The sequence below is a fragment of the Trematomus bernacchii genome, unplaced genomic scaffold (genome assembly GCF_902827165.1).
Source record: "Trematomus bernacchii unplaced genomic scaffold, fTreBer1.1, whole genome shotgun sequence".
Classification (NCBI taxonomy): domain Eukaryota; kingdom Metazoa; phylum Chordata; class Actinopteri; order Perciformes; family Nototheniidae; genus Trematomus; species Trematomus bernacchii.
This window is the reverse complement of record NW_022987803.1, coordinates 3,381,176-3,393,578: the sequence shown is the minus strand read 5'-3', so window position 1 is coordinate 3,393,578 and position 12,403 is coordinate 3,381,176. Positions and strand designations below refer to the sequence as shown.

At 40.8% G+C, this 12,403-nt stretch overlaps 1 protein-coding gene across 3 annotated transcripts in view; it reads right to left on the bottom strand.

The window, feature by feature from the left end:
* Positions 1-12,403, bottom strand: part of bach2b (BTB and CNC homology 1, basic leucine zipper transcription factor 2b) — a 92,386-nt gene that overhangs the window by 29,115 nt on the left and 50,868 nt on the right. For all 3 annotated transcript variants that reach the window (XM_034150473.1, XM_034150472.1, XM_034150474.1), the window contains one exon: positions 2,515-2,769. In XM_034150473.1, coding sequence (XP_034006364.1) covers positions 2,515-2,757 — 243 coding nt within the window. In that variant the 5' untranslated portion in view covers positions 2,758-2,769. The remainder of the gene's footprint in view (positions 1-2,514; positions 2,770-12,403) is intronic.

Sequence of the window (12,403 nt, the reverse complement as noted above, 5' to 3'; positions counted from 1 at the left end):
CGGAAGCATTATTTAGACACCGCGGCCAGCATAACGTACTTTCAACTCGCCCCACAGCTGTTTGCTGCGGAGCGCAGCGCGAGCAGTCTCCCGTGAGCGGGAGCGCACTCCTTCACTACAGACTGTCTCTATCTCTCTCTCTCTCTATCTATAACTATCTATCAATATATCTATCCATCTATCTCTCTATCTCTCAATCTATCGCTCAATCTATAAGGAACCGCAGTAGACAAAAGGCGTTGCTATAGCAACACGTCATGTTTATATGAAAAGGGGTGGGGTCAATATGACCCGCTGGGCGGAAATAGGTATGAATGGTAATTTTTTGGCCGATTTCTTCAATCTGACTTCATATTGACAATTTTTAACAACATAGGGTGCTACATAACACACTTTCAGGAAAAGTCACGGACTGGAAGACTTTAATATTTTATTGAAAAAAAGTTACATACAATAAAAAACAGCTCTGGGTCAAATTGACCCGATTGGTGGTTCTAGTGTTAAAGCTCAATAAATAACAAAGAAGACCTCTGACCGGCACTTTTCTAATTTTGTCCGGAAGATTTAAACTTTAACAGACATGTTGACCGGCGACATTTTTTTTTAACGGAAACTCTGCTGCATGGTCCCCTCGTCCCTTGGAAGAGGCGGAGAGGTGGGTGTTTTTCATCTGCTGGTGGACTAACCGGAGAGATGTACAGCAGGAGCACACGCCGCCCACCGCGGAGAATAAACAGAAGGGCAACCATGGCAACCATGCTCCGGGGTCTTCTTCACTGCTTTTGGTGTATTTTGTGGCGGCAGCAGCGCTACTTACAGGCCCGGCATATGTACTACAGCGTTTCCAGCGTTTCCAGCGGTCTCGTGTGAACGGACACGTTAATTGAGCCGAATGCGTGTGAACGGAAGACTTTATTGAAAACGCATACGGTGCGTAAACGCAAACGTTCCCGTGTAAATGGGGTCTTAGAGTTGCATTGTCTAGAACAGGGGTGACCAACCTTTTTTAGGGTGAGGGCTACTTTAAAAAAATAAAACAAGTCGTGAGCTACTTTTACTCCTCTTTTTTTTTTTTGCAGTGTATACATTTAGCACATTTTAACATTATGCTGACCTTTAACCTCTGTGTGCTGTTTGGGTCTGTGGGACCCGTTTTCAGTGTTTACTAAAAGAACATGTATGCAATTTAATTATTTTAACCTGCTTTATTTGGGGGTGGACGGGCCTCACCTCCTCTAGGGGGGTCCTCACCTCCTCTAGGGGGGTCCTCACCTCCTCTAGGGGCATGCACCCCCAGGAAGATTCTTTTTAAATGTTGTAGTGAAATGCATCAATCTGGAGCACTTTGAGCACAACATGAATTGATGGATACAGCTCTCAACACTCAGATGAAAGGGAGCTGTATACTTTTCAATAATCCAAACATCTTTAGAATATGATCACAACCAATAACAAATCATTTAAACTGGTTTATTCTTATCTTATGTTACCTAGTTAGCATTCTTTCTTTTTATTTATGCATATTTGACTAATCACTCCCCTTTCAAACTGTTTTTTGTTTTTTTTACTGTCCTATACACATTGGAATGACTTCTTAGTTTATCTATATTAAATAGATAAAGGTGTGCTCTCCCTAGCTCTCTCGCTCACTCTCTCTGTCTCCCCCTCTCTCTCTCTCTCTCCCTCCCTCCCTCCCTAGCTCTCTCGCTCGCTCTCTCCGTCTGTCTCGCTCGCTCACAGAGGCTGTGTGCTCCTCCGTGGCGATGACGGCTTGCGTTAAAAAATAATAATAAACATATTTGTAAAGTGGGGGGACACAGACGGGATTTCGAAAAGAGCGGGGGACATGTCCCCCCTGTCCCAGGTGGAGATTACGCCATGCGTGTGTGTGCGTCAAGTGCAATAAATAAATATGCAAGTTGCAACACACAGAGTAAAACTCTGGCCCTCATGTGCTGTATAGGCTGGCACCACTAGGCTGTTCAATGGGGCTGCTGTGTTGTGTAGATTCTGCCAGAAGGAAAGGTTAAACTCCTTATGAAGCGGTGAGCTGCCGCTCCACATTGCTTTTCTGCCAGACTGCAACGCTGGTCCCGCAAATCAAGCAAGAACGTGATTGGTCGATATTCATTGTGGGGGTGGGGGGAGGAGGGGTGTTAGATAGATATAGAGTCTAACACTCTAAGTAGATAAACTTCGCTATGATTGAGGTTTCGTTTATGCATAGGGTAGATTCTTTTAATTACATTTCCTTTTTTGTTTTGTGTATTTTAAACATTTTGGATTTGCTTGGCGAGCTATTTTTAGAACATGCCCTGCGGGCGACTCACATTGCCCTGCGGGCGACTCACGTTGCCCCTGCGGGCGACTCACGTTGCCCCTGCGGGCGACCAAGTGCCCGCAGGGGTAGCCACCTCTAGCACCGTGTTGGCTACCCCTGGTCTAGAGGTCAATAGCACTTCGACCCATGGAAAGGAAAAACTGTGCAGGACAAAGTGTGTTTGATAGTCGTACCTCTTCCGGAAGGCTGACCACCAAGCCATTCTCCGCCTGGCCCACCAGCGCCTGCAGGAAGTACTCGCTGCAGGCGGCCAGCACGGAGCGGTGCCCGCGGAACTCCTTCCCCTCCACCAGGACGGTTACATCGCACAGGATATCCTGCTTCCGCTGGTCGTTGAGGCAGAGGAGGATATTGGTACAATGAACTGTCGACTCATACACATACATGGGGGCTTCAGGCTTCTCATCCACGGACATTCCGCTCACGCCCTGGAAATAGAAGCACAACAGAGGGGGGTCAGCTTACAGCCAAACCCAGCAAGCACATACCGCAGGGCTGACATCAGCCCCCGCCTCATGATTCAACACACACACTGCTCTCTGCACATCATCGCTCCCCTTTAACATTTAAACAACATTTTCAGAATCAGAAACAGGTTTATTGACAAGTAGGTTTACACATACGAGGATTATGCCTTGGTGTACATGGTGCATACATAAACATAGTTAACGAAGATAAATTGTAAGAAAAAATTATTTAGATGAAATTACGTACAGAGAAAATACAAAAAAAAATGTGCAGTATTGTTATGAAAAGTGGAAAGCTGTGCAGATATTAAGAGAGGTAGCTTGTGTACAAATATGCAAAATATTGTTGTGAACAAATGAGCAAAATATTCTTCTCATTCTCACGTGCATGCCCCTGCTCAGCGTGGTCAAACATAACATATCTATGCATGACTCACAAAAGAGTGAAGTCCAATCCCACACTAACCACTGCATTATTAAATCACATGTTATCCCATCAACAAATTAAAACATACAGAATCACTTTTTTTAGAAACCAAAAATGTCAAATAAAGGGAGCCAGGAGACTGCAGTGTAAAGTGCTGTCTCTGTATTACTGTGCTCTACAGATCCATGTGTTTTCAATCTAAGAACGACTCAGTGTAAAGGTATTCTGAGCAGCTGAGACATGAGCCAAATGATAGCACAGAGGATGTTTTGTAGTCAAGAGTAAGAACTGTTAAATAAACACTGTAACCTATGTGACTACACCGAACACTGCATATATGCAGCTTTAAAAGAAAATGTGGAATTTTACCGTTTGCTTTAAAAAAAGTTTAACCCAACAAATAAAGACTCAATCTACAGCTAAGGGTAAAACATGCACTGTTTCCCCTGCTGCTGCGAAGCATTCGTTTGATCATGCTTTATTGTGAAATGTATGTAAGGTCATTTCACCGAGTGTACTGCGACGACTCCTTAGCGAGGCAACATGTCGTGTGTTGGTGGCATTAATACATCAAATCAATAAAAAACTAAACTAATATACCTCTTTATTGTAATGTTATATTATTTAGTATTTGTCACAAAAAATAAAGTATGTTTCTATACCTGTTTCTAATACATGGTTTGTTTTTGTACCTTTTTAAATACAAGAGTTAATGACTAATTTCTCTTGTAAAGCGACTTGAGCCACATTTTATGTTATGACAGTTGCCATATAAATAAAGTTGATTATTTTTACAATATATTGAGGAACAGAAACTTCAGAATGTGCCACAGAGGTTGTTTGGCAGGAGATTTCTTTTTTTAAACAGTGATTTTTCACAGTTTTTCTAGAATGAAGGATAAACACTCCCAAGGCATCAAACTCCACCTCAATCATTCTGACCTTGAAATAATACGTACTAGTTCAATAAATAATGCCTTTTCGTCCCTTTGCTCTAGTTTTATACAATACTCCAAATTATATTTTCTTCCAAAAAGCTCCATTGGTGTTCTGTTTGAATGTGGCTGGCTATGAGACAAATGTGGAAGTCTAGAAAATGAGGATTACACAGTGATTATTCATTTCTCTTTGAAAATATTCTGTGATAACCGCTCGATGTTGACTGTATGATTGACAGCTAATGGGCCATGTAAGCTTCTTATATGTTACCTTTTAATTGAATAATAATTCTAACCAGATGTTCTATCTAGGACATGTTTTACGTGTTGAAAAAATCAAAACATATTACATGTGAACTTTCTGGTGTTAGCAAGGAAGGAAGCTCTCACTGACTCATACTTTTATGTATAAAAAATGCTTAGCAAGAGGAGAAGTGCAACTGGGAAAGAGGAAACACAGCTAACCTCTCAAGTAAATAAAGAACCCAACGTCCAGAGATGAGTTTCCTTTATCTAGGATACTCAGAGCCATATGATCTGGTAACCCCACTAGATGGTGAGGAGGTGGAATGGTTACACTGCAGGTGTGAAAATAGAGATTGGGAGGCGTCTTAAGCCCTGTACACACCAAGCCGATTTTGGCCGTCGATGGATGTCTGGCCGACGATGAGCGTTCTGTCGCCCTACTCCAGTGGTTCTCAATCTTTAATTATTTTAACCTGCTTTATTTGGGGGTGGATCTCACATCCTCTCGGGGGGTCTGGGGGCATGCACCCCCGGGAAGATTTTTTTTAAATGTTGAAGTGAAATGCATCAATCTGGTGCACTTTGAGCACCACATGAATGTATAGATACAGCTCTCAACACTCAGATGAAAGGGAGCTGTATACTTTTCAATAATCCAAACATCTTTAGAATATGATCACAACCAATAACAAATCATTTAAACTGGTTTATTCTTATCTTATGTTACCTAGTTAGCATTTTTACTTTCTAATTATGCATATTTTACTAATCACTCTCCTTTTAAACTGTTTTTTTTTTACTGTCCTATAGTACACATTGGAATGATTTCTTACTTTACTTTTTACAACTAAATTAAATAAATAACAGTGTGCTCTCTCTAGGTCTCTCTCTCTCTCTCTCTGTCTCGCTCGCTCACAGAGGCTGTGTGCTCCTCACCGTGTAAATGGGAAGGCAGGGGGTGGACATGCAGTGAAGGACAGCTCTCAGGCCCTGATCACTGGCTGTGTGTTTCTCCATAGGCAATCAATCAATTTGAAAATACCCAAGAGTGCTTGAAAAAATAAATGATTGTCTGAGGTGTTTGTGAAATGTGTCACAGTTAGCATCATGTCTCTATACACCAGTAGAACTTAGACAATCCCACTAGGACTTTCATTGTATGACTGCTGCAGTTTATAGAAAAGTTGTTGGGTATAAAAGTATTTACCGTGCAACACATGGCATTCAATGTAATGTAAAAATGTGAGTCTGTGATATATTTTGCAATTAAAACGTTTTTATCTGCTGGGAGTATTTACTAAGCTAATGCAAAAATGAACAATTTTGGAAAGATATGACATCCCTTACAACCTGTGATATATGACATTATTGTATGATTTCATTATATTATCGGATTTGTAAAGCCTTACAGATTGCAGTTGAAGTCTTGGATGAGCTTAGCCTAAAAAAGAGTCTGGAAAACATCTGGACAACATCCCCTTCACACTCTGAAAGCCAGAGTGATCCAAGCCAGCTTTAGTGTGTGTTTTAGTTCATGATGTAACGTGTCACCTTTTGAAACGCTCAAATGTCATGACTACCTATAGGCCAGGCCTTTCAGATGAAATATGCTCAGTGACTAGATGACCTGTTTTTGACCTCAGGTTTGTAAAGAAACTGATTTTGGGTGATAGTTGAGAGCATTTCCTGACTAGTCTTTAAAAAACCACAAGCAAAGACTCATCACAGTGCAGTGAGTGGTGCCTCATCCTATCAGGTGCAACAAGGGGCCACACTGACGTCTCATCAACTTGTCAATCATCTACTATTTACTGTACAGCCTAAATGACATCTGACACAAATACTTACTGAAACTAGTCCGCAGTGAGGGAAGTGAGAAATGTGGGTTGGCTTTGCGAGGCTACACTGAGCCATAAATTGCTTTAACGTGTTTTAATATTAGGCCATATGACAGAGTAATGGTTTGATTGTAGCAGTCTTGTGTAGGGGGCTGTTGTGGAACACTATGTCAGTCCAGCCTTTCTGTGGTTCTGACTGCTCTGACTGTTGTACAGTTTGCTTATTTCCTCCAAACATTTCTCAGTTGGCTTCCTATGATAATGACCTGTCTTCCAAGAATAATGTTTCCAGATGCGGTTGTGAGGTTCAGAGCAATCCAAACATGCTATTTCCACCCTGGAATGCACATTCGCTTCAGATGGTTTGTTAGAGTGGGAGGAAAATGCAAGGATGACACACACACACACACACACACACACACACACACACACACACACACCCCCCCCCCACCCACCCCCCCCACACACACACACACACACACACACACACACACACACACACACACACACACACACACACACACACACACACACACACACACACACACACACACACACACACACACACACACACACCACAAAGTAGCAGGTTGTGGCAGGTTTCTAATTAGAAGTGCTGATGGATGCAAAGTATTTGTTCTTTCTTTTTTTCTACTTCCAGGGTCAGTTGTTGACGGCAGCTCTTTCTGCCACACTAACACTGATCCCGCCAATCTTCTCGGTGAGTTACTAACATTCCTGCGCAGATGAAAGCACAGCGTGGTGGTGATGAGTCTGCTCCAGAGCTGACTGCAGGGTTCACCACTGGCTGCTCCTGGAGAGAGCTGCTGATCTGAGGGAGTCTGAGCCACACTCATGTGGCTACAGACCTGCAGACAGCTATATATGAGGAACTATAGCGCAGGTATATGTGCACTGCCACAGTACAGACTTTGGAAAGGAGCTGAGTACCTGCTGTTGCCTAACTGTCCTTGTTTCGATTGATTGCTCACCAACACATGTTGTTCTAGTTTTTTTTGTATAACAGGTTGCAAATAGAGGTCCCAGAATATAGAAGTCAATAAAATACTTGATTATTACCCAATTAATCATACATATTTCCCTGAGAAGTTTATGATCTCAATCGCTAGTTTCAAGTCTTCTTGAATACAACAAGTATTATTCCAGCCTGTCCTCCTACAAAAAACGACCATATAGGCCGATTGTTCAAGCCCTTATTACGACCCAGAGACACGTTTTAAAGTGTATGTTGTTTCTTACACGACCACTAGAGGTGCTCTAGTGGTCGTGTAAGAAACAACATGCTTGATTGCAAACGCTCCGGAGGGATGTTTATTCACAAATAACCCTCTCTGGAAAATCCTAGATTGTGGAATAGTTTGGCCATTAAAATGCTTTTTGATTCGATTTCTAGCGAGAAGTGTATATTGTAATCTTAGAATCCACGTCCAGTCGATGTGTAGGATCTATAGTTTGATAGATATTACGAAGATGATTTGAGGTATCGCCAGGATAACGTGTATATGGGGCAGCTTCCATGTAAAGTTAGCGTGGGTGAAAACAGTTTTTCCGGTCTCGAAGTTTTCATAATAAAACTGGATGTATTCCCCTCACTGTCAAATGATTACACAGTGATATCTGCATTACTCATCCACTAAACAACATCAGTTTATCCTTAATGTTAATTACACAATATTGATTGGTTTAAATTGTGTACAACGCTTTTGTGTTTTTAACCTTCGATTCGGAGAAACAAATAGTTTTTTCGGAGTTTAGACACTACAGAGTTTCCGAAGACACTACACTACCCAGAATCCCCAGCTATCGTTTGGGACTACAACATCCGCCTTGCTTTACAAACCCCGTGATTAGTCCTCAAGCCCTGTGATTGGATGTTGGAGTGGCAGTGCGGCAAGGTTACACCGAGCGTCAACAGCTCTTTGAAATGGAATGGAACCACGGCAGACTATCCAAAACTGGAATTGGACGGGTCCAGCCCAGCCCCCATTCCCCCCCCCAGAACTACACATGCTGGCTATTGTGTGTTTCGCAACATGTTCTATGGCACGTCTCTACTGGGAATTGTAGTTTTATAAGACGTTTTCGTATTTCCCACAATTAGAAGTTGCCAGTATTAAACTATGTACATCCCTGGAGGTTTAGGGGATACGAAACACATAACAATAATAATAATAATAATAATAAATTCGATTTATAAAGCACCTTTCATTGCTAACAGCAATCCCAAGGTGCTACAGGAGGCATAATAAAAACAAACAGAATAAACAAAAGTTTAATCAAAAGCTTTACGATACGAAACACAGTGGTGTTATCAAATTTAAAACATATAATTAATAAATGGGTGAAAATGGCTTGTGTCCATAATGGGCAGCATTAATATACCCACATGACAGCTAAGGTCAGAAGAGCTTTATTTAACAGCTGGTCTTATGTCTGTGACCCCTCCTGTTGTTCATTGATAAGCCTGAAACATGCACTTGTCAAGGTTCAGAGGCAAATCTTGCAAATATGGCAGTAGCCATTGATCATCTTAAGATAAGATAAGATAAGATATACTTTATTGATCCCAAGTTGGGAAATGTTTTTGTTACAGCAGCATGTACTACTCCACTACAATTCAGAGGTTAACCTGGTATTTTTACTCCACTACATTTATTTTAGTTACTTTGCAGATTCTGATTAATGATGTGAAATATAAACAACCCTTAAATCAGACTTAAAGTGGACCTATCATGCTATATTTGAATAATATAGTGTAGGACCATACCTATATAAGGCATATTTATACTTTTTTTTTTTCAAAATACCAAACAGATCATGCATTTCAGCCATGCCTCATTTTGCTCAATTTGACATTTTTTAGCTCTGTTTTTGCAAGGGCAGATTCAGTGAGAACAGCACCATCTACAGGCCTGGGATATGTACTACAGCGTCTCCAGCTCTTTCGAACGGCAATGGCCGTGGCTGTCTCCTCCTGATTGGTGGAGTTGGCCCAATAGCCGTAGCGCCACTGTCCTGACGTCAGGACAGTGTTCAAATCTGGATCAGTTTTTATCAGATCCGTTGCAGCCCCTTTTTTAGAGATTTGGGTATGGAGGAAAATAGAGAGGGTTGTGTTTTCTGACACTTGGTGTCGGAACACCGGGGACACATATTCATGTATAAAAGACGTACAAAAGTGCATTTTGCATGATAGGTCCCCTTTAAGTTACACCTGAGTCAAATTCAGGGAAGGTGATTGTACTTTGTCAGACTTCATATTTATCTGTGGATACCCCCAACGTTTTTTTCTTATTCAAAAGAAGACCTTAACTTAAAGTATTCTTTAATGTTTAAATAAAGCCTTATTAGTTTGTCTGTTTTGCACATCCTCCTATTAATATCTTTGGACGTCCTGCACTAAACTGTTTTATTGTAGAGATCACTACAGTATCTTCTTGATATTTTCTATTCTATATTTCTATCATTGACCTTCTACTTTCCCACTGTTTTGTATGTAGGCTACTCTTAATATTTACATTTTTTCATCAAATATAACATATTCAACAAAATATAACATAATTTCAACAAAATATAACATAATTTCAACAAAAAAATTCAATAACGTTTTTTAACCACTAGGTGTCCCTTTCTATCAGCTGTGCACCGTTATGGTGTAAATATAACCTATCTACCAATTGGATCAAATATAAAAGTCAGCCGAATTAATGTTGATACTGCAAGGAGACGTATTTTGTGAAAATAAATGTAAGATGTTGTTTAATTGTTGATATATTTATGATCCACGTCACATATTCAGTTTCGGCTGCACTTCTTCCTGTTTGTCTAGAAGTCTTCTCATCAGGGCTCTATAAATACAGAACTACGGCAGATGTGTAATATTTAATGCAGCCGAACCGTGTATTACAATGCCGTTATGTGATGACTTCCAAAGAGAAAAGCAAGAACACTCAGAATAAAGTATTATTATTTTTTTTTTTAAATGTTTTCCGATTTCATATCGCATAAACACCATATCCCGACCTGCATCAAAACCTCTGAAAAAAGAAATGTGTCTCTCAGAATCGAAAGAGAAAAACCTATGGGAAAAACACAAAAGTATTGTACACAATTTAAACCAATTAATGTCGTATAATTAACAAGGATAAACTGATGTTTTTTAGTGGATGAGTACTGCAGATATCACTGTTAAATCATTTGATCATTGGTTTTATTATGAAAACGTAGAGACCGGAAATACTGTTTTCAACCCGTAACTTTACATGGAAGCTACCGCATATACACGTTCTCCTGGCGAAACCTCAAATCATCTTCGTAATATCTATCAAACTATAGATCCTACATATCGACTGGACGTGGATTCTAAAAGTACAATATACACTTCTCGCTAGAAATCTAATCAAAAAGCATTTTAATGGCCAAACTATCCTACAATTTAGGATTTTACAGAGAGGGTTATTTGTGAATATACGACCATCTGTAACGTTTGCTTTCAACGGGAGCACTAGTGGGCGAAAACTTTAAAACGTAATTATAGGTCGTATTACGCGCTTGAAGAAACGACACATTTGGTCGTAATAAGGGCTTGAACAATCGGCCCATTTGGTCGTATGAGTTGAAGGACTTGTTGGTTTATTCGTGTAAACGATAGTCCCATTTAGAGGTAAATAGATGATAAAGTAACCTAAGCTTTAGATCCCATTTACACGGGAACGTTTGCATTTACGCACCGTATGCGTTTTCAAAAAAGTATTCCGTTCACACGCATTCGATTCATTTAACGTGTCCGTTCACACGAGACTGCTGGAAATGCTGGAAACGCTGTAAACGCTGTAGTACATATGCCGGGCCTGTAAGTGGCGCTGCCACCACAAAATACACCAAAAGCAGCGAAGAAGACCCGGAGCATGGTTGCCATGGTTACCCTTCTGTTTATTCTCCGCGGTGGACGGCGTGTGCTCCTGCTGTAAATCTCTCCGGTAGTACACCAGTAGATGACAAACACCCACCTCTCCGCCTCTTCCAAGGGACGAGGGAACCATGCGGCAGAGTTTCCGTTAACATGTTTTTTCGCCGGTCAACATGTCTGTTAAAGTTTAAATCTTCCAGACAAAATTAGAAAAGTGCCGGTCAGAGGTCTTCTTTGTTATTTATTGAGCTTTAAAACAAATTGATAACGACTCTATATAATAATATAAGAATAATAAACGGAGCCTCTCTTTTCCTCCCCCTCTCCTGACAGCCCAGCAGCTGATCTCTGAGCAGGAGACGTGGGGAGAGGGAGAAGTGGGGAGAGGGAGGCGGGGCTATTTCATCGTTATCAGAAAATGATCGTATAGAGGCGTACACACGGAGCCGTTTGACCCCCCAGAGCGTTCCGTTTGCAGATCTATCCACCTTGGGACCCGTTATCGTTTGCGGGGTCCGTTTCTATCGTTTTGTTACGGCCTCGTGTAAACGAAAGGGCTATACGCAAGAGAAACTATGCGGATACAACCCGTATCGTCCTCGTGTAAACGGGGTCTAAGTGTGCAACATTTTTCCGGTGTGGGGTTTTCTGTGTTTTCGACATACAATTGTATCCATTCAGAGTCTAATTTAGCTAATAGTGCCAACTATCCAAATGTTAATTTATTAATTAATCTACAATTATGACGTACTAAGAGAAAAAACAAAATAAGTCTTGTGTGTGTGTGTGCTTAGCTAAGAGCTGGACGTTGCTAGCGTAGCTTAGCATAAGGACTGGAAACAGGGGGAAACGGCTGGCTTGACCCTGTCCATAGTTAATAAACTTACTAACACCTCTGAAGCTTACTGATTACATCACATTTGTTAAATCTGTCCACAATCATAAATGTAAATATTACAATTTGTTAGGGGAAATTACATTCATAGCCTTTATGCTAGCTAAGCTAATCAGATGCCAGCTCTGTATTTAAATTGATATGAAACAGCATTCTAGAAGCTGGTACAAGACAATGTTTGGCATTTTTGCTAGATACTCCTCTTACAGTACATCATCTGAATCTCAATAAATGCTGACTGATACATTAATACATTGTTTCAGCACTTTTAGCAACCACCTATAAAGAGAACTTGTAGTTGATTTCAGGATTCAAAATATG